This window comes from Petaurus breviceps, unplaced genomic scaffold (assembly GCF_028583685.1).
Source record: "Petaurus breviceps papuanus isolate PSGF00001 unplaced genomic scaffold, PetGlider_PUasm1.0 490, whole genome shotgun sequence".
Lineage (NCBI taxonomy): Eukaryota > Metazoa > Chordata > Mammalia > Diprotodontia > Petauridae > Petaurus > Petaurus breviceps.
Window position 1 is genome coordinate 11,383,953 of NW_027186352.1, and position 24,932 is coordinate 11,408,884.

Sequence of the window (24,932 nt, forward strand, 5' to 3'; positions counted from 1 at the left end):
TTGTGAGAAACGTTTCAGACGTGGGGGGGTGGATCTGGGGAGGGAGAATTGGGCAGGGGCAGGCTCAAGAATTCTCCTGCCTGGGCATCTGTACTTCTAGCTTCAAAGTAGCCTTGTAAGAGACCTCAGGGCCATCTGCCTCAACCCTGTCCTTTCACAGGTGAGGAAGCTGAGGCCCACAGAGCTTAAATGGCTTGCCCTGGATGACCCAGTAGTAGATGAGAGATGAGATCTGAACCCCGGGATCTTTCTGCTTTCCTATGAAAAGGGTGTAGTTGGAGAGATTGAGTAGTTATGACCAGGCAGGCCAACCTTTATGAAGTGCCTACTGTGTGATAATGTGTGTGTGTGGGTGTTGCACTAACAAGTGTGGCAGATACAAAGAGAAACCAGACTGGCTGTGCCCTCAGGGTGTTCAGTCTGATGGGGGAGCCCCCCCCCCAGCTGTGAGTCAGCTGAAAATCACCAACAGAGAGGAAGGCCCTGGGATTAAGGGGGATTGGTGAAGGCCTCTTGCAGAAAGCAGGATTTCAGCTGAGACTTGGAGGAAGCCAGGGAATTGATGAGAAGGGAGGGCATCCCAGGCATGGGGAACTGCCAATGCAAATGCCTGGGGGTGGGAGATTGGAGTATCTCGTGCAAGGACCAGGCAGGTGTCCCTGCATCCTGGAACATGTCAGGGAGTCTGGAAAGAAGAAGAATAGAAAGGCAGGAAGGGGCAGGCTTCCAGGGTGTCTGAAGACCTGAGCAGAAGATTTTACTTCTGAATCTGGGGGTGACAGGGAGGCGCTGGTATTGATTTGTAGGGAGTTGGTGTGTTGAGCCGGTGCTTTAGGAAGATGGTTTAATACCTGAGTGGAGAAGAGAGAGCCAGGAAGCCTAGACCCACCCCCAGCTCTGGTCCAGGTGTGTGTGAGCAGAGGAGGGGGCAGAGTGGAGAGGTGTGATGAAAGGGAAAACAAGGCAGGACAGCCAGAGCAGGCGAGGGGCCCAGGCAGGTTGGAGGTCTGGGAGGGCAATGGGGCTCTCACCACCGAAGGGGAAGGTGGGAAGAGGACGGGATGTTGGGAAAAAGGTCAGGAGTGTAAGATGTTTGTGTTTGAAATACCCATCAGACAGCTGGAGAGGTGAGGTCAGTGGTGAGGTCAGCACTGGCCTATTCATCCCAGAACTGTCTGCACAGTGATGATAGAGGAAATGGCTGGGATGGGGGGACTGGTGAGAACCCTAAGGGAAGACTTGTAGAGGGGGAAGAGGCCAGCCTGGTGACCCACCTGGGGATGATCCTGTGGTGGGGACCCTTCTCAGTCCAGCCATCGGACTGAATTTTTTGCAGTGGTGCAAAAAAGCTGTGATCCAGAGTCAGGAGATCTGGATTCAAATCCTGCCTTTTCTCTGAGACCTTGGCTAAGTGCTCACGCAGCACCCTAGTGGGTAGAGAGTAGGTAACGGAGCAGAGTGGACCAGAGCGGTGACAGATTCAGAGGCAGAGAGACAGCTACTAGCAGGGTGGCCCTGACAGTCCAGCCTTGGCGCCTGTCTGAGCCTCAGTTTTCCTGTCTGTAAAATGGGGGTTGGACTCCTTGACTGCCAGACAGTCCCTTCCAGCCCGAGATCTGGGGTCCTACAGACATTCTCTGGGGGCTTCAACTCTTTCTGTAAAAGAGAATGTGGGACATGATTATTTCTGTGTGCTTTTAGACTCTAGCTCTGTGATGCCGGCTCAAGCTAGTGGAGAGGGCAGGGGCTGGAGATGTCCTGTGCCCCCACACCTTCAGTTTGTTTTGAAACAATAAAGGTGGCCCCAGGAGGGAACTGGGTTGGTGCAGGGTCGAATACCTACTAAGCAGCAAAGCTGGGATTTGAACCCGGGCTCTCCTGACTCTCGAGGTCACTGTCTTCCCTATATCCCCTCCATTTGCTGTAAAAAGGAGTGAATACACTTTCCCTATGCCCCCCTCCCTCAGTGGCCTCTCCTGGAATAGTGGTCATCATGGCCAGCCTCCACTGTGTGACTTCAGCCAGAAGGAAGGAGCTCTGGGAGGAAGAGGAAGAGGGGAGGGTGGGCTCGGGGACCTCCTTGCCTGGCACCTTTGGGGGCATGCTCCCCGCCCTGGGCAGTGGCGGCTTGTCTCCAAACATGCTGTCAGCCTGGCAGCCTCAGCTGGCCTCCCTCCCTCCCTTAGCACCAGATCCTGGAGAAGTGGACCTATTTCCCTTCTCCGATTCTGCACTTTGGATGAACCTGGTTTTTCAAAAACAGTAGAAGGTAATTTCCCCCGTTAGCCAGCTGGCCCACAGCAGAGCACGCTCAGTGTCACCCAGTGTAAAAGCCAGAGAGAGCAAACAGGAAAATGATTTACATCTGCAGGACAAATAACTCAGTTTGCAGTTGGCTTTCGGTCCTGGTTTGGGGATCCCTTCCCCCAAGTTGGGTTTTAATGATCCATTAGGAGCTGCCTTTAATTTGGGTGGAGGCACCAGTGCCTCCGAGGGGACCAGGATTAGAGGCATGATTTTGGAAGTGGTGCTTTTCAAATCAGCCTTACTTCTGTCATTGGGACAGGGAGCAGAACAGAGAGGCTGCTGGGAATAGAGAATTGACTCAGAGGATCCTGGGATGCAGAGCTGGGCAGGGCCTCGAGGCCCTCAGGGCTTACGTGTGGATGGGCCATTATTGCAAAGCTCAGTGATGTTCAAGTCAGCTGGGCTTGGCTTGGTTTGGTTCTATGGGGATGAAAAAAAATGCTGTCTTGCAATGGGGCAGAAATGGTGTGAATGCAGAGCCCACCCCTATCCTGTCTGTCTGTCGTTGTCACAGAGAGCTCAGCACAGGGGGGACTACTCTTGGGACCACTGGGAAGCTGTCACTAGGGACCAGCCCCATCAGGGTGTGGGTGAGCATTCGGCCTCCACGGGCTTGGCCCAGTCTGTACAGAGATGGCATGTAGAGAGGCCCACTCAGAGTGGGCATCTAAGGATGTAAGATGGTCTGGAATTCAGATCTGGGTGAGTGGCCAAGGTGAAAAGTGTTAATGAGCTGGGCCTGCGTTAATTCCTGTGCTGGTGACGCCGTGACTCCCCAAGGCTGAGCTGGGAGGTGGGGCGAGGGCTCGATGATGGGACTCTGCTGAGCCCAGCCTCCCGTGGTGTGGGCCTTTGACCAGCAAACAGTCCCCGTCTGTCCCAGGCTGCGTGTGTCAGGGCTCCAGGGTGTCACTCGTCTTTGAGGAGGGGTCATTTGGGCCTAGACCCTGGCGGGGAGCAGAAGCGCTTAGTGGGGACCTCTCCTCTTTTTGTTGTTCCAGGTCACTGACCACTCTTGGCCCGCGTCCCAGGCCAACCTCCCTGAGGGCCGGCCACCGATGGAGAGCTGGTCGCTCTGACCTCTGCTTGCCCGAAGATGCCCTGGCGCTAAGAATCTGCCTGCCCTGTGATGGGTCCCCGCGCCTGACGGCATTGCCATGGCGATGATCCTGACCCGGCCTCTGGACAACAAAGGTGCTGCTGACTCCATCGCATGCAAACCTCTCCACCCTGAGCTGGTAAGAGTCTGGTGGGAGGCAGCGGGAGCCCACAAGAGGCTCCTTGTCCACTGCAGCTTGGGCAGGCATTCCGGGCTCAGGACATAGCACAGCCTCACCAGAAGTTTGGGTAAACACGGGGGAGATGTAAACACCCGGCCCAGATTAGAGATTGTTTGGCCAGTGAAGAGGAGGGTGCATGGAAGCAGGGGGAGTTCTGTCTCCAGCGCGATAGAGATGGACATTCCTTTGTGTCTCAGTGCTGCGGGATGATGGATACGGGGGTGGCGCCAGCAGAGACTCAGGCCTCGGAGGGGAGAAGGGGGGAGACGTGCTGGCCATCGGCCGCAGAGGGCCTAGGACGTGGCAGTGGCCGTGGGCCATCTTGGGAGGTGGTGGAGGATGGGCAGCTGGGCCTGCCCAGAGTTCTCTGTGTGGGAGAGTCCAGTCCTGGATGGACCCCAGAGGGGGCCTTCCCAGGCAGGGACCAGTCTATTGAGCAGATAGCCAAGCTTCTTTCAGGGAGAGTCACGGGACACTGAGGACCTACAAAGGGACTAGAAAGGCCTCGTGCTTGAATGGGGTCAGCCTGGTTGGCCTAGGATAGAGAGAGAGGCCTGGCCTAGAGGCTGGGGTCCTGGCTTCCAGTCAGCCCCCATGTGTTGTGTCCTTCAGAGTATTAAGGCTGTATCGGAACTTGGAGGCCCAGAGAGGGAGAGAGTGTGCTTAAGATCATTCATGTGGTAACAGGCAGAACCAGGATTTGAACCCAGGGCCTCTGACTGCAGATCCCAGCTCTGTCTGCTGTATAATGAGGAGCTTTGACTGAGTTATAGGGTTTGGAGCTGGGAGGAAGGTTAGAGGTCATCTAAGTTTACAAATGAGGAAACTGGGGTGCAAAGAGGGGACTCCCCAGCTGGGGCTTGCCTCCACCATGGGGGAACCTCCCCCCACACCTTGGCAGACTCTAACCCATGGTCTTGGGGCCCACACCCCACACTCCTACACTGAGTCATCATCCCCTATTGTCTGTGTTCTCTGGATGAGAGCAGGCATCGGGTATGGAGCGGGGGAAGGAGGAGGCGCCTGGAAGGCAGGAGGAGAGACTGGCCCCCAGGACAGCCCCATCCCGCCCCCACGGGTTTCCACACTTCTCTCGGTCTCCTTCTGGCCTTGTTTCTAGAGGCTGCCCTGGATTTCTGCCTTTCTCCATGGTGGCTTTTTCCTGGACTCTGGAAAGTGTGCTGGGTGTGGAGTCAGAGGACCCAGGTTCAGATCCCTGCTCTGACACTGAATTCCCTCTATCTCACTGTCCTAATCTGTAAAACAAGGGAATTGGGCAGCAGGAGCTGACGGTGCTGGCCCCGTTGTTCCTGCTTCAAGTTGCCTGTGTCCAGCTGGCCTTCCCAGGGGGCTCCTCCTGAGGCCATGAGAGCGCCTCTCAGCCCTGTCCTCCTGGGGAGGGGAGCTGTTTGCTGTCATCAGGGCCTGGCTTTTAAATGGCCCGTGTGTTTGCCTGCGCTCAGACCTGTGCTGATGTGATGAGTCCCAGGGGACGATGGCACCAGGGCAGCCCGGAGCCCTGCCTGGGGGAGACGGCCAGGACCACTTTCTCACTGGCTCAGAGAGGCAGACATAGGGGGCTCCTTCCTCCCTGGGGGCCATGCAGCTGTTCCTCCCCCAACATTCAGCCTGGGTCCCTTCCTCCCTTTCCTTGAGAAGAATCATCCTGGCTAGGACCTCGATCTTGGCGGCTTATCGGTTCCTCCCAGCTCGTACCACCCAAACACAGGACTTTGGGCCCCAGCCCTCTTCTCTCTGGGTCCACCCATCCTCCTCCTCCTCCTCCCCCCCTGACCACACAGATGAGAAGGCCAGCAGCTGCACCAGAGGGGCTGCAGGTACCCAGAGGTGCAGGCGGTCAAGGGGAACGGGCATGGCTCTCTTTTTCAGAACTGGTGACTTTATCCTGCTTAGAAATACCATCAAGATAACAGACATGGGGAAAGGTCATTTTCTTTTCTTCGACTCTGAGCCCCCACCCCAGCCCAGCCCTGCTCTGGGCCTCCGAGGAGCTGCCAGGGAACCCTGAGCCCTCGAGGTGATTTTTTGTGGGAACAGCATGAGGACAATTCCAGACCCTTTATTCTTCGAAGCCCCTTTGGGAACTTCTCTTGGTGAAGTCCCAGAGGACAGTGAAGATCTTGTCGGGGGCCCGGAGGTGGCTTCACCTGCCTGGCTCGAGGGTCTGGGTCCTTTTGTCCCAGGACTGGTCCTTTGACTCTTTCTTTTGTTCCCAGGGCTTTGATCAGCCTGGGGTGAGCGTGGATCTGACTTCCCTCCCCACCCCAAGGAAGGGCAGTCTTCGGTAGGGGATGGCCACTGATGACGGTGGTCTCTCTGTCTTTGTGCTTGGCGGCCTCTCCCTTGCACAAGCTTCCCTGGTGACCACTACAGGGTCTGCCCCCGCCCTGCTCCTCTTCTCTGGCCCTCTTTGGACCGGATCTTTCTTCCAGGCATTCTCACTTGGACTGCTGCAGTTGGAAGGCAGCCCAGATGTTTGACCTTGGAGGGCCTCCTTCCCGCCATCTTCTTTCTGCCGCCCACACCAAGTTCAAGGGCCTGTTCTCTCATTTCCATAGTGACTGCCTTCCTTGGGCCTAGACTGGGAGCCTGTCCCAGGCAAGGCTTCTCTCTTCTGCCAGGCCAGCTAAAGTCCATAGAGCAAAGTGAGCTTGGGAGCCGGCCGCCTCCTGGTCTGTGCTGGGACCACCTATCCCTTTCCCAGGGTCTGGAGGGCTCGTTTTCACGTACTGTCCCACTTGTTAGCCCACTACCACCATCTTGACCACCATCTTCCTCAGTGTTCTTAGCCTCAGAGCCCGGGGAATGGCGTTGCTCCCAGACTACCAGAATGACTTTTAGCAAAGCCATCATTGTGGAGAAGGAGGGTGGTTTTCACCATTGCTGCCAGCAATAACTACTGACCCACCACCACCACCAGGCAGATAGGCCCAGGAACTATCCCAGATCTCCAGTCCTGCGTCCAGTTCAGCCCTTACAGATGTTCTCTGGGGAGAAGGGGCCAGCCATCCCCACCAGCTGCCCACCACCACAGGGCAGGCCGGCCAGCCTGGTCGAGATAGTGAGACGCTAAGCAGTTGAGCCATCACCGCCGTCTTGAGCTTGAAGGACCAGACTCCAGAGCCCTGGAACAGCCGGGCTTCCTGCCCTGGTCCTGCACAGACCCAGCCTGGGGACGGCTCCTGCGGGGAACATGGGATACAGCCCCAGAAGACATAGGCAGGAAGGTTCTCCTCATCCAGGCCTTTGGCTTCGTCCTAGGGTTCAACATCAGCAGTCGAGAGAACTTTTATCATTGCAAATGACATGAAAGAAGTGCCCGGACCATCTGCTTTGGGACCTGTCCCCGGGAATGCCACTGGCATCTTCCCTGCCCCATTAGGACAGACACTCCAGAGAACAGGGATCCTTGAGCTTTCAGTTGGCATCCTCAGGGCTTGGCACAGTGCTGTGCACACAGTAAACGCTCAAGAAATGCTTTCTTCGTTCCTGTTTACAGATCACCTAACAATGAGAACTGCCCACGAGGGCTTCAGGCAGGCCCTCTACGTGACCTCTGGGCTGGTACTTTGTAGAAGGCACGTTCAGCCCCCTCCTTAGGGGTTGGTGGGGCAGGTGACATCCTATCCCTTGGATGCACAAGGAAGCAGAGGCATAGGCCTGTGTGTCCTGAGGCTGGGACTGAGAGCCCACGTCTCCTGATTCCCAGACTGCCTCTCGTTTCCATTAGCACTATATGTTAACTCTGTGAACAAAATGACCCCTGCCGTGACATGTGAAAGGTCTCTGCGCTGACTTGAACCCAGAACACAGGGTCACAGTGAGGTCCAAAGGACTCAACCCTAAGGCCAAAGAGAGAGGCCTTTTCAGTAGTGTGCACAGGACCCTGCACATTTCCTGGGCTGACAGGAAACCCTCCCCCCTTTCCCCCAATCCATTCCCCCTCCTCCCAATCCATTCCCCTGTCCCTGAATCCATTCCCCTCCCTCATTCTTTCCCCCTCCCCCATCTATTCCCCTTCCCCAGTCTCTTCCCCCTCCCCCAAATAAGGCTTCTCTTAAGGCCCCTGAGCTTAAGCCACACTTTCCATCTCTCAGCTGCTTCTGTTCTTCCCCCAGTTCTGGGTCTTCCTTCTGCTTTTTGGTGCCATGAATTCATTATTTTCTGTTCCTCATGTTTCTGTCTGTCGCCCTGGAAGTGTGAGATTCTCATTTTCTCCCTCTTGCAGGAAGGCTTCCCTGCAGAGTTACATGAGCAGGAAGATGACATAATAGTTTGGGTAATTGGCAGACAGAAAAAAAGTCATGAAAACGCCTGCATGTCCCGGCTGGAGACTGGCCCGCTCAGTGACCGCCCTTGAGGAAGGACTAGGTCCCGGCCGGCTCTCAGTGGAAGGAAGGCCTTCTTTTCTGGCTGGCCCAGTGAGTGCATCTCCCATCAGGGCGCCAGACTCAGTGACTGTGGGGAGACAGAAAGAAGGCCTTCCCTGAGTCAGTGCCACACCCGGGGATTGTGGGCATCATTCCCCACCCTGGTCTTAAGCTGTAATGGCCCAGAGGCCGAGGGAGTGACGGGAAGAGCCCCGGACCCAGGCCCACTTCTGGCCCTCCAGCTGGTCTTCATGGCTAGGAGTCAAAGGCAAAGCCTCATTTCCTTATCTGTGAAGTGGGGCTGATGGGGCTTGTCCTCCCTCCCTCATGGGGAGCTCTCTTCCTCAAAAGGCAGCTGGAAGGAGCAGTGGACAGATTACTAGACCTGTCAGGAAGATCTGAGCTCTAATTCTGCCTGGAACACTTACTAGCCGTGTTATTCTGGGCAAGTCCCTTAGCCTTTCTGAGCCTCAGTTTCCACATTGTGAGGGCCATCTGCTGGTACTTGTGAAGTCTTTGGCCAGGTTGAAAGGGCTGTAGAAACGTTAGTGATCGTCGTTATCTTTGATCATCACCTGCAGGGTGCTTGTGATGATTGATCAGATGAAGCAGTGCCTGTATGTGGCCTTTGCTGGCTTCGGAGCCCTGGGGATGGACCTTCTTAGCTCCCGTGGCTTTGCTGGCCCTCCTTCCCTCATTGCTCATTCTGTTTGGGGTTCGAGGGCTGGCTCTCTGGAAGGCGAGGGGGCTCTGGTTTACTGAGGTTGCGCAGCACGGCCCAAGTGGCAGAGCAGAGCAAAGCTGGGGCCCCACCCCTGTGCCCAGGCGTGCTTCGAAGCACTGGTCACCCTGGTCAAAGAGCACGTGATGTCACAGGGGAGAGCGCCTGCCGCCGACTAGCTCTGTCCCAGCTGCATACAGGCTGAGGGGTGGCCCCAGCGCCCGGAGAGGTTGGGACGGGCATGCTAGAAGGTGAGGGTAGCCAGGGTGGGCAGCAGGTGGCAGAGGAGGAGGGAGAACGTTCCCAAGGAGGAAATGCCAAAGACAAAGAAAATGCAAAGTAATTTCTGAGGCAGGAACACTAGCACCCGGGGGAATCAGGAGAAGCCTTGTGTGGGCCTTGGTGAGCAGAGGAGATCCAAAAGGAACAGTGTCCCAGGCATGAGCCTCAGCCTGTACAAGGGCCTGGAGAGGGGAGATGGGATATACTGCCAGGCTGTCTGAAATATAGAGTGCAAACTGGTCTGGGAAGATGGGTGGGGGCCAGATGAAGCTCAGTGGTCAGGGCCCTGCCCACACATGGGGCTGGTCCTCTCTGCTTGATCCTTTCTTAGAAGCAGTGGGATGAACCTCCCCACAGAGAGACTGAAAGTCCAGCATAGTCCTAAGCTCCCAGCTCATGGACTCTCCAGACCTTGACCACTGCATTTCCTTTTGACCAAAAACCTCAGGCTTAATGAAAAGTAAAGACAGTTTGAAGGAGTGTTTCACTTATCAGAATAATGGTTGTGTTCCTGACTTTGCTTACTGACTTTGTCCAACAGGACTGAGCCGGGCAGCTGGGGGGAGGCTAAGAGAGCCCCCTCCCCCTTTAACCTGCTGTCTTTGCTTCCTTTTGGCCCACGGTCCCCCTCTGTGGTCGTGGCCCCTCTGGGATAACCCTGGCTACCCTGCTTGTCAGAGAGGCCTCTAGCGTCAGAGGACCTGAGTGCAAATCCTGGCCTTGTCTCTGGGCTCCCCCAAGATCCTTCAAGGCCTCGATTGGGTGCTTGTAGGGATCCTGAAGCCTGGAGCGCCGGCTGTGCCTGGCCTGGCTGAGCAGGTTTCCCTGGCAGTCCTCCTCTCTGGGCACAGCTGCCCAGGCTGCCCTTGCCCCTAACTAGACACGATGCATATTTATCAGCCTTGCTCTGTAGGTTGTCAGCAGCCAGCCACTCTTGTTCCTTAAGTGCATCTGGAGAGGGCCAGGGGCTCTTTGTTCATGTCAGTGCAGATTTGAGGCCTGAACCCCTTTAGAATTGGTGGGAGCTCCCTGGGTTTGGGGAAGCCTCACTTCTTTTGAGGTAGGGGAGGGGTGTGCTGTGGGGGACAGACTCTGAGGAGATGGGAAAGTTTCTCTTTGCTTTTGGCTTAGCGCCACAAGTCGCCCAAGGGGTTCTGAGTCAGATCTGGGTTCCTCAGGCCTCCTGTGGACCAGAGGTCCTGGACGGTAAGCCTGGGGTACAGTTGACACCTGGGCCAACCTCCTGGCTCTGGGGAGTGGGGATAGCTAGGGATGATGTTACCAACAGTAACGTCCTCCAGGGGGAAGGGGAGGAGGTGGGTGTCTCCCCTGGGGGAAGGGGAGGAGGTGTGGATATTCCTTGGAAGCCAGCCTTCCTCCGTGAACTGGGAGCTCACAGAACCCGGGCTCAGGCCCTCATGCTTTGCATCAGTTTCTGCCTTTTTATCCCCTGCCCAGGAACTACAGTATTGCTATAAAGGATCTATCCCAGGCTCGGTTCTGTCTGAACCCCACCCAAAAAGCCAGATGCAATGACATAAGAGCAGTAATAATGATGATAAGTGATAATGGTGATGATCCTTCCCCTTGATTTGGTGTTTTGAGGTCTGTACACCTGTATCAGCAATGCCATATTCACAATGCCTATGGAGATTACAAATATGCTGATATAATTATCCATCACAAAATACATCATGCTTGCCATGAGGGGGAATAAGCTGGAAAATTTATTAAAATACCAAAAGACTGAGTCCCAAAACCAGAAAGTGAAAGCCATCAGAGTAGTTAAGAAATTGGCACAGGCAGATAAAGTAGAAAGCACCCACATTCTCAAGCCTTTAAAACAGAACAGGCTACCTCAGGCAAAGGTCCTCCTCTCCCCACTCACAGCAACCACCCAGCGTCCGGGAAGCATGCTCCCAGCAGCTCCGGCCCCTGGCAGTCCTCAGCAGGAGTCCTTAGCAGAAATTCTGGCTGACTCAAAAAGGGCTTTGCGCTGCCGCCGCCGCCACCGCTGCCTCTGCTGCTGCTGCCGTCGCCACCACCGCCAGCCACCGCAGGAACTCTAGTTTTGGCTTCTGCTTCCTCTTGCTCCGCCCCTTCCTGCTACGTCAGCAAGTCCAATGGGGCATGGAAGATCTTTAAATCCCATAACCCTTACAACACCATACACTTATGACTTTCTCTGAATCTCACAGCCCTGGGCAGTAGGTTCTTGAGGACTTGTGGCCCCTGTTTTACAGAGGAGAAAACTGAGAGACTCGCAGAGGTGTAGTGACCTGCCCAGGATGACCTGGCCAGTGAGTCTCAGGGGGGCTCTCCTGATTCCAGATGGTAGAGGGATTCTTGTCTTGGGAGTCAGAGGGAGCCGAGTTCCAGTCTGGCTCTGATGCTTCTCTCTGGGTGACCTGGGCCCAACCCACTTAGCCTCTGGGGCTCCCAAGTTTCCTCATCTGCAAGATGGTGGGGGGTGAATGAGGTTGGTCTTTCCTTGGTCTGGTCTTAGGAGCCCAGGAGCTTTCACCTGGGGGTGGGTGGGTGGATGGTGGCGGAATGGAATGCCAAGAAGTGCCAAGGTCAGAGAGACTGAGTGGCTTCCCATTTTGGTCCCTATAAGAGGAGTCGTATGACACAGGCCTGAAGAAGAACAGGAAATAGCCTCGCCAGACTGGGGCCGACTTTAACACTTTGTCTGTTGTTTCCAAATGGGCAGAAAAAGGGGTCCCTTGGCACATGGGCAGAGGCCCTGCTGGCCCAGGGGCACAGATCCCTTGCTAGCCCTCCCTTTGCTGCCTCAGGGGCACGGCTCCCTCCCTCTGCTGGTCCAGAGGCACGGCTCCCTCCCTTTGCTGGCCCAGGAGCACAGCTTCTTCCCTCTGCTGGCCTGGGGGCACAGCTCCCTCACCAGGCTGGCCCGGGGGCACGGCTCCCTCCCTCTGCTGGCCCGGGGGCACAGCTCCCTCCCTCTGCTGGCCCGGGGTTCCATTTCAGAACTTCTTGGTGGAGTTTGTTCAACTGTTTCCTATCACACCTCCTCCCTCACTCTGCTCCACATCCTCACATGGAAAAATCCCCTCCTGTCAGAAGTCATGCGGCTTTTTTTAAAGCCATTAAAATGATGGAATCCACAGCTCCCGTGAGATGCTGGACAAAGCGCCCTGCCCTAATGCTCTGCGCTCGGAGGGCCTTGGACTGAGTGCTGCTGCTGCTTCCCTCCCTGGCCGTCACCCCCTGGGGGGGAAGTGTTGGGGGGGGCTTGGGGACAGGGGGCCCCTTCTCTAAGACTGTGACACATCACGCACTTCTCTGGTTGTTTTCAGCACACTCCAAGGAAGATGAGTCAAGGACCCACACTTTTCTCCTGCGGAATGATGGGTAAGTGACCAAGGCTTCTGTTTGCCCACCCCCTGTTCACAGTGGCTTCACTGGGCAGGTGTGTGTCCACAAGAATTCCACCAAGGCTCCCAGCCTGTGGGGACAGCTGAGGGCAGAGCTGTGGATGTCTCTGTTGCTGCCCAAACAGCTGGGGGGGGTCAGCTTCCTGCTCCCCCCACCCCCCGCCCCCTGGGGCTCCAGGAGAAGAATCAGAAGAATTGTGATGGACATTTTAGACTTTCTCTAAAAGCTTGGCTTCCTGTTGGGTACAGGGAGTCAAGCAGGCATCTCTTAGGCCATTTCCATATCCATGAGAAGGTCTTGCACTTGGGGCTGGGGTCAGGAAGGTGTGACCCTTGGGCACAGGAGCACTGGGGCTAGTTTCCTAGGGTCTGCAGAGCTTCTTTAAGAAGGCCCCTTGGCTTTGAGAAAATGAGCAGAGAGGGGCAGAGTCAGAAGGTCTGATCCTTATCACCTGTACCACCTTGGACAAGTGACCTACCCTCGGTGGTCTCCTGGGCTTCCTTGTCTCAATCTGATGAGGGGTTGGGTGACTGGGGTCCCTTCCTGCTCTAGCTGCTGTATCTAGACCAGTGGTGCATTGGAAAGAAGGGTGGTTCAGAGTCAAAGGGCAGCATTAGGCTGCCTACTGACTGAGCACCCTTGGGCCAGTCCCAGCAATTCTCTGGGCCTCATTTTCCTCCTCTGTGAACCAAGGGGGCCGAGGTCTCTCCCAGCTGGAGGTCTGAATTCCCATGGTCTCTGATCATGTGGCCTCAGTTTCTCTTTTCATTAGGAAAGGCACATGCATTGGGAGGGGTCATCCTACCTGTTGGTGCTCTGGGAGCAAGAAAACAACCCAGCCTCATGTACTTTGTGTGATGTGCCACAGGTCCCAGCTCCAGAATCCAAGGGAAGGTGTTGCTGGGGGCCCTGGGGCTCTGACTTCAGAGAGAGCCTGCTGCAGGGCTGGGGCTGCCTATGCTGGGCTGGGGCTGCTCTGGGGCTGCCCACGCTACCAGGCAGGGGCTGCTGGCCGTGGCCAGCCTGAGCCTTTCCCCTGTAGCCCCAGAGCTGTTTCTAGGAGAGTCTCCCTCCCTCCATAATTGTCTTTGTCTTCCCTGGTCCAGGTCGGCTTCTTGGCTTTGTGAAGTAGGGCTGGACTTTTTCCTTTCTTTTCCTTTCTTTTTGGTTGTTTATTTTTGCTTTGTAGCTTCAGGTGGTCAGCCCACTTAGCCATCAGGGATTCTTTATTTTAAGGAAGACCAAGGATTAGCGGATTTTAAATTGGATAAGGCTTTCCCTCCTGGAGGGAGGCAGAAGGTGCTGAGCTTCCTTGGGAACGGTTTCCCTGTCAGAGCCAGCTCAACTAGCTGAGTCTGGAGACTGACCCAGCTCCCCTGGGTATTGGCTCCCTCCGAAGAGGATGCCATGTGAGACACAAAGGGTGGCCTGGGCTGTCGCCCCTTTGTTGGAGCTGGTTTGAGCTGAGGGCCTCAGACCAGGGAAGCATGCTGGGGAAGCACTTTTGCCGTAAAGCTTGGGACACTAGGGATTCCAAGCCTTGTAGAGCCGGGGAGGCCCCAGGCCCTCCCACCCAAAGATGGGGCCATTTTGGGACTAGATGTGCAGGGATGAGCTGAGCAGGACCTCAGATGTCAGGGAGCCCAGTGAGGCCGCCATTTTGGAAGGCCTCTCGACCTCAGCCTTGGCCAGTGTAGGAAGGGGAGGAAGAAGAGGGAGCCTATGGATTCACTGTTGCCTGGCCCAGTCACCACTCTTGTGTCCCCAAACCTTTTTTTATCCCCCCATAAATAGTATCAAGTGGATAAAGAGAGCGAAGAGCCCATTGGGGGCATTTTGTCTGCCGTGTCACATACAGATTCTCTTTTGGCTTCCCGGGGGGAGCGGGGGGGGGGGAATTGTCCTGACAATACAGGAAGAGCTCGATTAAGCAGAGCCCTCAGTTAACCAGACTCTGCATCTTGCTCCACTTGCCTTTGGGGGGGACATGGGCAAGGCACAAGAAAGCATAGGGAGTGTGGGGGGTTTATCTCCCAAGGACAGCTTCCTAGGTGTGTGTCGGGTCAGTCCTCTGCAGGCCTGGAGTCCTCAGGCTCCTCAGTCTCCACAGATGGGCCCAGCCATGCTCCAGGGAGAAGCCTCTGACAGGCAGGGGTGTTTGGTGTGTTTCCTGGTTGACTCTCCCCCTTTCCCAAAGGCCCAGGCCCTGAGTATCCTGGGAATCAAGGCCTTATTGTTGGAGTTCTCTGCTGGGTCCTAGAGCTATGGTCACATTCCACTTTCTGTACCTGTGTTTCAAGGGTAGGGAAGGGAATCCTTCCACAGCCTTCGCCAAGCTTTACGGGAGGGTTTTGGGTCTTTCCAAGGCTGGACAATGGTCCTCGGGAAATAAAATGAGCACCTCCAAAACTCTGCCTGTGCCTTGGTGATGAAAGGCTAATATTCTGTCCATAGTCAGTGGAATCCCCGTGGGGAGAACCAGGGCAGCTTGGCCCTTTGTAACTTCCTAAGGGTCCAAGTGAATGTCCTGGGGGGAGCCAGGAAGACTTTGAGTTTCAGAAATACCTTTAAGAAAATCCTGTCATCAAATTATGATATGGTTTGTTGGGTTGTCAGATGGCCCCTTCCAAGCACCTCAGCCCTCCCCTGGACCCACTGAGATCAAATTTGTGAGAAGTAAAATTAAGTTCAAAAAAAGACGTTCAGAGCTTTGGTAATGAGGAGCTCACTTCCCACAGTCCTCTGGGAAGTGCATGTAGGCCCTACTCCAACCAAAGGGCAGAAGGGGAGACTCCAGAGATGAGAGGAGGCTGGAGAAGGTCTGGCCTGCTGGCTTGGACAGCGGAGCCCCAAGGCTCTCACGCGCAGAGCTTTGCCAAGTGGGGGGCAGAGTGGAGAGCCGAGGGGTCTGGCACTGTTCTCCCATTCCCTCTCTTGGCCCATCCAGAGCCTGCCTTCTGTTTCTGAACTGGAATTTCCTCTGCACAGTCGATTTACATGACTCATTATTGTGTTCTTGCAACAGGAAACATTGTTCTGAAAACAGCTTCTCTGCTGTTGCCCACCCATTACTCAGCTAGCCCCCTACTTTCCTTATCGTTCAGTTTTTCAGCTGGTAGAAAAATGGGTGAGGCCGAGGGAATCCCTCGGTATGCAGGCCTAGTCACATTGAGGCCTGCTCACAAACTCAGTGACCGTGGAGATCTGGGACTGACTTGTTTTTGCTTGACCCTAGAGCCTGGTCACGAATAGGATATTCTAATCTTATCAGTCCTTTAGTCTCTACCACTCTGAGAACTGTGCTGCACTGTGCATGGCCCCTGAGGACAATGGGACCATGGGGTCCATTTCCCCTTTGGTTCAGCCTCTGAGAAGACCTGAAAGGGAGGGGGTGCCTGAGACAGCAGATGAAGCCCTATCGACTTAGCCCAGAAAGCTGCTTCTGAGTCAGGAGGCTGAGGACAAAGTAGAATTCATATTTTAAAAAAAGGTTAGGGGGAGGATGGCAAACCATAATTACCTTCAGAGCTGCTGTAATAAATTATTTATTAATGTAAATTATTTCACAGGAAAAGAACATAGAGGAAACTTGAGCAGAAGGATCATACATTATGTATAAAAGGGACTGTAAAAATATTACAGCAGCCCATTTGTGGCTCGCTGTGTGTCAGCATTTTAATTATAAACCCTTATTTTCAGTGTTTAATTACTTCGTTGTTTAAATTCTACTCTCCATGTATAAAAGGGGTTGGGCCTGGGGGCACTTTCTGGATTAATTTCTAGAAGGGAAACCAGTTGGGAACTTGGAGTGGGTGAAGGAGGTGCCTGGCCAAGCTGGGGGGGCCACCACTCAGGGTGGGTGGAGGGGGGCCCTGGCCGAGCTGGGGGGCCACCTCTCAGGGCGGGTGGAGGGGGACCCTGGCCGAGCTGGGGGGCCACCACTCAGGGTCTGTTTTGCCATTTCTAACTTCTGAGGTCTTTTCCAAAGTCTCCTTGTGCTTCAGGTTTCTCTGGCTTCTTGGGATGAACAATTTAATGAAGTTTCCTACAGGCACAGATAGCTATTTTGATTGTGAACATAGAACTTGTTTGAGAAACACTCTCTGAGATCAAATTTGTACCTCTTTTACTGAAGCGCTAGAATGAGCCTCATTTTCAGTCAAAGGGATATAAATAATATGTCTTTAAAATCATTTAGCATTCGCCTTTACCCAGTAGGCTAGAATGATTTCTTGGGGCACATCTCTATTTTAAGCCTCCCCCCCATGCACTCCAGACAGAAATGGAAACAATTAAAATTAAAATTGCACATAATTGCTGTTTGCAAAGGGAAATTAAACGTGAACATCCCACTTGGTGATTATTTCTCTTGGTCTTCCCTAAGGTGGAGGGAATCCAATTTAAGTGGAATTACTTAAAACTTTAGTGTTTCTTTCATAGTACAAGATTCAGGGATGGTCATCCTTGCACTCTGTTTACACCTTGTGTTGGGATGGCAGAGGGACTGGGCCTGTGGTAGTTGGCCTGAAAGGGCAGAACAGTGACAGCTTCCCTGGGAGGAATGGGCTGTCTGGGGTCAGCCAGGGAGCTTTCCTGCTAAGGGGAGGGGGGGGGGTGGGGAATAACAAAGAGAGACAGAAAGAGGCCTTTCCTGAGCTCCTTTGTAATGGGGGACCATGTCCAAATGGCTGGGGGAGCACTCAGTTACACTGTAAATGGAAGGGCTTTTCAGAGAGGTGGAGAGGGGGCGGAATGACCACAGGGTAGACCCCAGAGAAGGCCTAGAGCAGAGATTCTGGGGGCCCTGTGAAGCATCCACCTTTCTGTGTGCTCAGCTCAGCCAGTTTCTTCATGTGTACAATGTCTTACCAGCACAGAGGCCCACCTCCCAGTCTCAGGAAGAAGGGGACAGGAAAGCAGCCTGCCAGAGCGAAGGGTTGTTTAATCCAAGGTGCAGGCCCCCCCCCCCCCCCCCCCCCCCCCCCCCCCCCGGAGCCTGAGCTCTCAGTGTTCTGTCCTTCTGGTTTCTGCAGCAGGAGTTTGCAGGATGATGTGCAGCCCTTCCCTTGTTTTCTTTAGGGCTCTTTGGGAAGGAGTAGAGGGAGGAGACTGTTAAGCTGTCGTGTCATATGTCAGTCATGTCGTAACATCACGTCCTGTCATCACCACTTACACCCTGGATTACTCCCACCATCTCCCACCTTGGCTCCCACACACCTGTTACTGAACGCAGGGGCAGAGACTCGCTGAGTCCACTAGAGATTTGTTAGCCTTGGCTGGGCCCTCACTGCTGCACGGCAATCCTACGCTGCCTCCCACTCCCCACAGCAGCTCTTCCTCAAGCCTCCCAGTCCCCCTTTCTCTGCTCGCTCAGCTGAGAACTTTGCCCCATATTTTACAGAAAGAGCCCCTCTTCTCTCTCCTTCCTCATCTCCTGTCCCTCGGGGACCCTCTGCCCGTCTCCCCTCCCTTACCCCTGTCTCACATGAAGCAGCAGCCTCACCCTCACCAAGGATAGCCTTCCTACCTACCCAGGCAATCTCATTCCATCCTGGCTCCTCCAAGAGATCGCCCCTGCCATCATCCCCCCTACAAACGTGCCGACTTCCCCATTCTCAGAACACCCTCACTTGCTCCTTCCATCCCCACTAACTAGCGTCCTGTGTCTATGCCCTTTGTGGCCAAACTCTTCAAAAAAGCTGTCTCCACTTTCTCTCTCCCTCTCCTTAACTCTACAGTCCAGCTTCTGGCCTTGTCATTCTACCTGGCCCTCTCCAAAGTCACTGGTGATCTCCTAGCTGCCAGATCCAGGGGACTTTTCTCGTCTCGAGTCTCCTTGGCATGTCTGCAGCCTCTGACACTTCTGGTGCAGTCTCCTCCTGGGCCCTCTCTTCTCTTGAGCTTGTTGGGGCTCTCCTCTCCCCTGCTTCTCCTTCCCTCCCTGGCCATTCCTTGGTCTTCTTGGCTGGACGCTCCTTGGCATCACACCCTCTAACCGTAGAGGGTTCTGTCCTGGGTCCCTCTTCTCTCTCTTCACTGATTCACTGGCCAATCTCATGGATTTAGTGACCGTCTCTGTGCTAATGACTCTCAAGTCTGCCCCAGTCTCTCTGCTGACCTCCCAGAGCTCATCTTCCTCCCTACCCCTTCCGCCTCCTGCTTTCCCTGTTACTGTAGAGGGTGCGTGGGGTGTTCGGGGAGGTCTAGTCCCTTTGATGTGAGGGCTACTCATCTACTTTGCTGTTCCCCGATTCGCCCAACTTTCCCCTGAGGCTCCAAGAGGCTGTAACAGGCCTGGCAGCCACATTTCAGCAGACAGTCTGGCCCAGGCTGAGTGAGCTTCCCAAGCGTGTGAAGACTTCCCCCAATGGATAAGCAGAATTTATTCCAACAGCCATGACGGTACCTGACGCAGCCCCTGTGAAGTGTTTAGAGCATGGTCAGCCATCAAATATGCCCAGGTCATTCACTGCATCCTGGGCCACTATGGTCATCTTGACTTCTGTCCAGCTCCTGGACTTTAGTGCCTCAGGAAGAGAGAGAGTGAGGCATGTGCCAGCCGTCCCCACTGGTCACACCACAAGGCAGCACCGTTTGTCACATTGGTCTCGCTAGCCTGATAACCCAGGGTCCCACTGGATTCTGGGGGTGGCAGTCTCCCCCACATCGCTTCTGGATAGCTTCCCATTTGGGGTACAAAGAGCTGTGCAGAAGTTCAGTGTTCTGTATTGCAAAGGCTGACGTTCTGTAAGAAGTCACTTCTGGTCCTGGTTTTCTAATGCTTTCCAATTCTCCAGTCCTTGCACCTTCTCACTGTTCAGTAGAGGGTTCTCCATGGGATTCTGATCCTTCTCATCACTCAAGAAGTCAGTGAGTAGCAGTCAAACCCCACCACAGAGAAAAGTGGGTTATTGGAGTCCTGAATCGAGAAGGAAGGGCCACAGGCCATGTGGGCCAGACCTCTCGTTTTTATGGGCGAGGAAACTGAGGCCCCAAGAGGTAAGCCAGGCCCTTTGGCTCGTTCTCTAGAGAAGGGAGGGCCCTTTGGGTATTGGATGATGGCCTCCTCATCTTCCAGGGGAGGTGACCGAGGCTGAGGCAGGTGAAGTGGCAAGCCCACGGCCACCCAGGATGGAGGCACCAGGGCCCAGGCCTCGGTTGTCAGAGGGGATGCTTTTTCTGTTGTACCTCGATGCTCTCCTCTGTCTCTCTCTCCCTCCCTCCATCCCTCTCTGTCTCTCTCCTTTGTGTCTCTCGCGCTCTCTTTTTCCATGTGTGTATGGGTATTTCTATATCTCTATATACATAGATGTAGACATATCTACACATGTCTGCAGTGTGCACATATACATTACACACGTGTGTATATATCTTTAATACATATGTATATAAATAAATATCCACAATGGACACCTTTGGGTCATTTCTGCAAGTGAATGGTAAGATAATGATAAGAAGATAATGCTGGGGAGGAAGGAGAGAGGCCCAAGGCCTGGGCTCCTCTCCTGGGTCCGAAGCTCCCACTAGGCCGTCAGGCAGTCAGGGCCCCCAGGCGCCTCTCCAGGACTAGGCAGATTAATAGCATCACCCAGAGATGATAGAACGAAGGGACCAGCGAGTGCAATGGCCCTTGTTGGGCGCTGATGATGCAAGTAGGCTAGACCAGCGATGCTGCCGTCTTGGAGGAATGCCATTCTAACAGAGAAAGGTGATGCTGGGCAGGGAGGCTTGCCTGCCCGCTGGGAGCAAATGTTAAAATGGCTGGGAAGAGACCAGGCAGGCCCGGGGGCAGGTGTCCCAGGGCTGCAGTCCGCCCCTCTGTGCCAGATGTGGGCAGCCAGGCCTGGCTGTGGCCAGGAAGGTGGAAAGTGGCGGGTTTTTAGCAAACCTTGGTAACTGTTGGTTCCCTTTGTGAAAGTCCCAGGTATCTATGGCATGAATTTTGAATCTTGAGAGGATCAAATGAGATACATTGGAAAGTTCCTTACAGTGCCATGGATGTGACTCCTTACCACAGACGTGCCTTGCCTGTGGCTATTAGAAGAGCCGGATTCCAATCCTGCCTTCTGCAGGACTAGCTTTCTAGCTTTCCTCCCCATAAGAAGACGGCAATGCACGACCCACCTCACTGACACACACTCTGCTCTGACTCTTTCACAGTGAGACATGCAGAGGCCCGTGTGGTTCTGGATCATCACCAGCCTCCAAAGAGCCTTGTTTCTACTTTTAAGGTTTCTAGGGGGTCCCCAAACAACTGTCCCATTTTGCATGTGGGTAAACAAAAAGGCAGAAACCATCGCACCAGCAGGGTGAGGTTGGCAGCTCCCTGAGCCATCCCTTGTTTTACAGACTTTCTTGGGTTGTCTAGCCACCTCCCCTCAAAGCCGGAATCGGAGCCGCTTATCCAGGGCCTCTCAGCCCCTACCTGCCCTCACCTGCTATGAGGACCACATGGGTTAGTAAGTATAAGGAGCCCTTGGCACGGCGCGTGGCACATAGTAGGTCCCATATAAAATGGTAGTTGTGGCACTTAGCAGGTTAGCTGTTATCATTGTCCTAGAGGCAGAGCAATGGGCTGGACCAGGAGTCTGGAGGAGAGCAGGCCCATGCCCGAGTTGGCCTTTTGAAGCTTGGCCTCTGTTTGCCCTGCCGGCTGGTGAGGGGCTGGGGGTAGGGCAGAGGTGGCTCCGATCCTCTCTCTCCTCCAGGCCCCACCAAGTCCCTTCGGACAATGGGCCGTCTGGGCCGGAGGGTCAGGGCAGTTTGCCATTAACCATCAGTGGCTATTTTTGTTTCTTTTGTCTGGTGACCTGACCCAACAAATCTCTCTGTTCACTAAGTGGGGAGGGGAGCAGGAGGTTCTAAGGGAGACTCGATTTTTTTCTTGTATTGTGAGGCCCACTAAGATAAAGGTAGAAACCACGACAGTGTTATCTAGGCTGCTGACAGAAATGCAGCCCAATGGGGCCTGCCCCCCAGGCCCGAGGTACACACGGTAACGTTTTTTCATCTTTAAAGGCTCTTAGAAATTAGCCTGATAACCAATGACTGTCCTGCACCACCCAGGGGAGATGGGGCTGTGGGGAACCCCAGGGCTTGGGGGTTCACCGGGCTCCGTGGCACTGGGGAGGCCACTTTCCCTCTGATGAGTAAGAAGGAGCCCTGGGGAGGGAGGCGTTTGCATTGGAACAGGACATCAGCTAGTCAGTCAACAAGCCTGTGCTTCCCTGGCCCTGCGGTAAGTTCTGGAGGAATCCCCCCTCTTCATTCTGAGGGGGAGACAAGCAGCTGATATATGCAGAGCAAACATGGGGGCTGAATCTGAAGGCCTGGCCTTGGGTGTAGGACCTTGGACATGCCAGTAGGAGGACCTGTCAGAGATATTTGGGCCCCAGGTCCTTCTAAGGGGAGCTTGACCTTGATGACCTCAGGTCCCTCCCAGCTCCCGACTTCAGTGGAGGAAGGATGTGTCCGCACTCCTCGTTGGCCATTTGTCATTGGAGCATGGCAGGACGTCTGAGATCCATGACTTCCTTGTCTGATGTGGTCCTGAGTGGCGGGCCTTTGCCTCTCGTCCTGTGAGAGGAGCACTGACTTTGGAGTCAGAGCCCGGGTGTTTAAATGGCCGGCGTGGGTCAGGCTCTCCTTCCTGTGTGACTGGGGTTCTCACCTCCTGCGGCGCTCTCCTGCTCTGTAGAATGAGGGGATCAGAGGAGTGACATCTGGGGGGGGAGATGAACCCCTGCCTTGGCTGGGTTGGTCCTCAGACAGTTTGTCTCTGGCTCCTGCTGCGTTTCTTGGTGGGGCCCTTTCCTGGATTTGGGCACTGCCCCATCCCCGCCTCCGGGCTCCTTCAGCCTTCTGTGCCATGGTTGCACCAGCTCTTCTGTCTGGGCCTGGATCGTACAGGCTTCCGGGGCTTGTCTTCGGGGTCCCTGGGAGGTGGAATGGGAAGGACACAGCGCTTGGGGCCTAAGGGCTCAGGTTAGAATCCAGCCTCTGCCACTGACCACCTCTGTGACCGCGGTCGAGGTGCTGAGTCTCTGGGCCTCAGTGTCCGCCTCTGTAAACTGTGAGGCCTGCACTCCATGCTCCCTGGGGCCTCTCCCAGCTCCAAACCCGGCCGTCTGGAAACCCGGCCGTCTGGAGACCCGGCTTCACGTCCCAGCTCTTCAGCTGATAAACGTGTGACCTGGTACAGTCGCTTCAGCACTCTCAGCCTGGGTTTCCTCATCCACAAAATGGGGAAAGAACAGCTGATTTTCAGTGTGAAGACCAACAGGCCATGCCTGCTCAGGCATCGCTTATGCAGCTTGTCTGGGCCTTGTTTTCCTCATCTGTAGAGTAGGGATAATTGCAGCAAACACTGATGAAGCACCTGTCCCAGGTCTGTGCCCTCAGGAAGCTTGGATTCTGCTGGGGGTGCTAGAGAGAGACAGACAGACACACAGACAATATAGAGAGGAGGGAGAGATACTGAGCGTTTGTGAAGTGAAGCAGAGTGACCTCAGGAGGGAGGGCGGGGGCTCAGCTGCCCTCCAGGGATGATCACTAAGGCACCATTTTCACGGGCCCCCTGGGGTTGTTATGGGGATTAAGGGAGAGGGCCTAGGGAAGGCCTTGGAGCTGCCTCTGTGGGAGCTGTTTTCACTGTCATAGCCAAGGGTCCCGGGCATGCCCTATGCACGTCCTCTGCAGACTGCCTCTGGCCCCCAGTGCTGAGCAGGACAGGGCTTCTGGGAAGTAGCAGCTTTCCTTTCCTGTGCCTGAGGACTAGGAATCCCCCAGGGTCTACCCAGAGAAGGAGAGCGGGCCTGGGCTTGGGCCTTCTCATTTGCTGTGTCGGTGCTTCTCTTCCTCTTTCTCCAGCCTGGGGCCGCAGCGGCCCCACAGGCCTGGCGCTCATCTCCCTGTCCTCACAGCCAGGCCTGGGTCCTTGGCGTTTTGTCTACGGGAGGGCTGGTCTCCACTGTCCCTCCCCGGGAGGCAGGGCCTTCTAGGACTGGAGGGCCCAGGTGGATTCTGTGTCTGGAGCTGTCTGAGAGGTCTGCTCTGGGGCGGTGTCCCATCTCACACTTCCACGGGAGCCCTCCCCTGGAGTCCAGTGATGCTTTGGGCATCTCTGGCAGCGAGAGCTGTCTGCGTCCCTGTGGGCACGTGTTCCCCTTTCTGGGCCTCAGTTTCCTCATCTGTAAAAGGAGGGGGTTGAGTCAGGGGACCACCACCCCATCTGTGATTCTCAAAATCCACTTCTCCAAGAGGCTCCTTTAGACACAAGGGGCAGCACCAAGCCTGGAGTCGAGGGGGCCATGCCACTTTCCAAAGGTAGCATTCTCAGTGGTTCTGCTGGAAGTGTGGCTTTCCGTCTTAGTGGTCACTAGGAGAACGAGGCAAGTCCGGAGGCCTTCTTAACGTTTCTCTGTTTGTTTTGTTTTCTGTGAACTAGAAAATGGCAGATGGAGAGACCTTGACGGGAAGTGTCCACTTCAGCTGGAGCAGGCCGGCCCCAGTATCTGGGACTGCCTGCCCGAGAAGGGTGCAGACAGCTCCCTCTGGTCCAGAGATGCAGCTGCCACCTGCGCCGTGACCAGCCTGATCAGAGACCTCAGCCTCAGCGACCACAGCGGCCACCCGTCGGCGCCGCCCAGCAAGCGGCAGTGTCGCTCCCTGTCTTTCTCCGACGAGATGTCCAGCTGCCGGACGGCGTGGAGGCCCCTGGGATCCAAGGTCTGGACTCCCGTCGAGAAGAGGCGCTGCTACAGTGGTGGGAGTGTGCAACGCTACTCCAGCAGCTCCTGCCCCATGCAGAGGAGCTCCAGCTTCAGCCTTCCCTCCCGGGCCAACATGCTCTCCTCCTCCGTCTCCGATCAGGCCGGCTTTCACGGCAGATTCGGAGGGCAGTCCTGCCACGGGATCCCAGGGGCAACCGCCTATGCCCAGGCCGGAGACATCTGGTGTAGCGATTCGGGGTCTGCCAGCGGGCGCAGGGTGGACATCCAGCGGTCCCTCTCGTGTTCTCATGAGCGGTTCTCCTTTTCGGAATATTGCCACCCCTCTGCCAACAGCACCCCTGCCTCCACCCCTGAGCTGGCGAGACGCTCCAGCGGCCTGTCCCGGAGCCGATCCCAGCCGTGTGTCCTTAATGACAAGAAAGTGGGAGTTAAGCGACGGCGGCCTGAAGACCCCCAGGAGCTCAGGCCCTCCCTCGACCTTGCCAAGATGACACAGGTAAGGCCCCCCCCATCTCCCCGAGCATCCAACTGTGAGAGCCCGGGCCACCTGCTTGTCAGGTGGAGGCCAGGGGCCTCCCTCCCACCAGGAGAAGGCGCAGTGGCTCGGGGCTGACGTGCAGGTGCTGTGTAAGGGATCACCGTCCCCTGGGCCTACCGTGCATCTCGGGGAAGCTGGCCATCAGGACACTCACTTCTTTATGTACTTACTAAAACCAGATAGAGTTCTTTTGAAAGGCGTAATTCCATCCTTGGGCTTCCACAGCAGCTTGGGGATTCCCAGCCCCGTCCAGTTCAACCCTGACCACTGTCAATCGGAAGC

General features: G+C 55.3%; 1 protein-coding gene across 1 annotated transcript in view; it reads left to right on the plus strand.

Moving 5' to 3' along the window:
- Window positions 1-3,314: 3,314 nt before the first annotated feature.
- Window positions 3,315-24,932, plus strand: part of FAM53B (family with sequence similarity 53 member B) — a 72,527-nt gene continuing 50,909 nt past the window's right edge. The window contains exons 1-3 of the mRNA XM_069101751.1: window positions 3,315-3,545; window positions 12,302-12,356; window positions 23,827-24,608. Of these exons, the coding sequence (XP_068957852.1) occupies window positions 3,465-3,545; window positions 12,302-12,356; window positions 23,827-24,608 (918 nt within the window). The 5' untranslated portion in view covers window positions 3,315-3,464. The remainder of the gene's footprint in view (window positions 3,546-12,301; window positions 12,357-23,826; window positions 24,609-24,932) is intronic.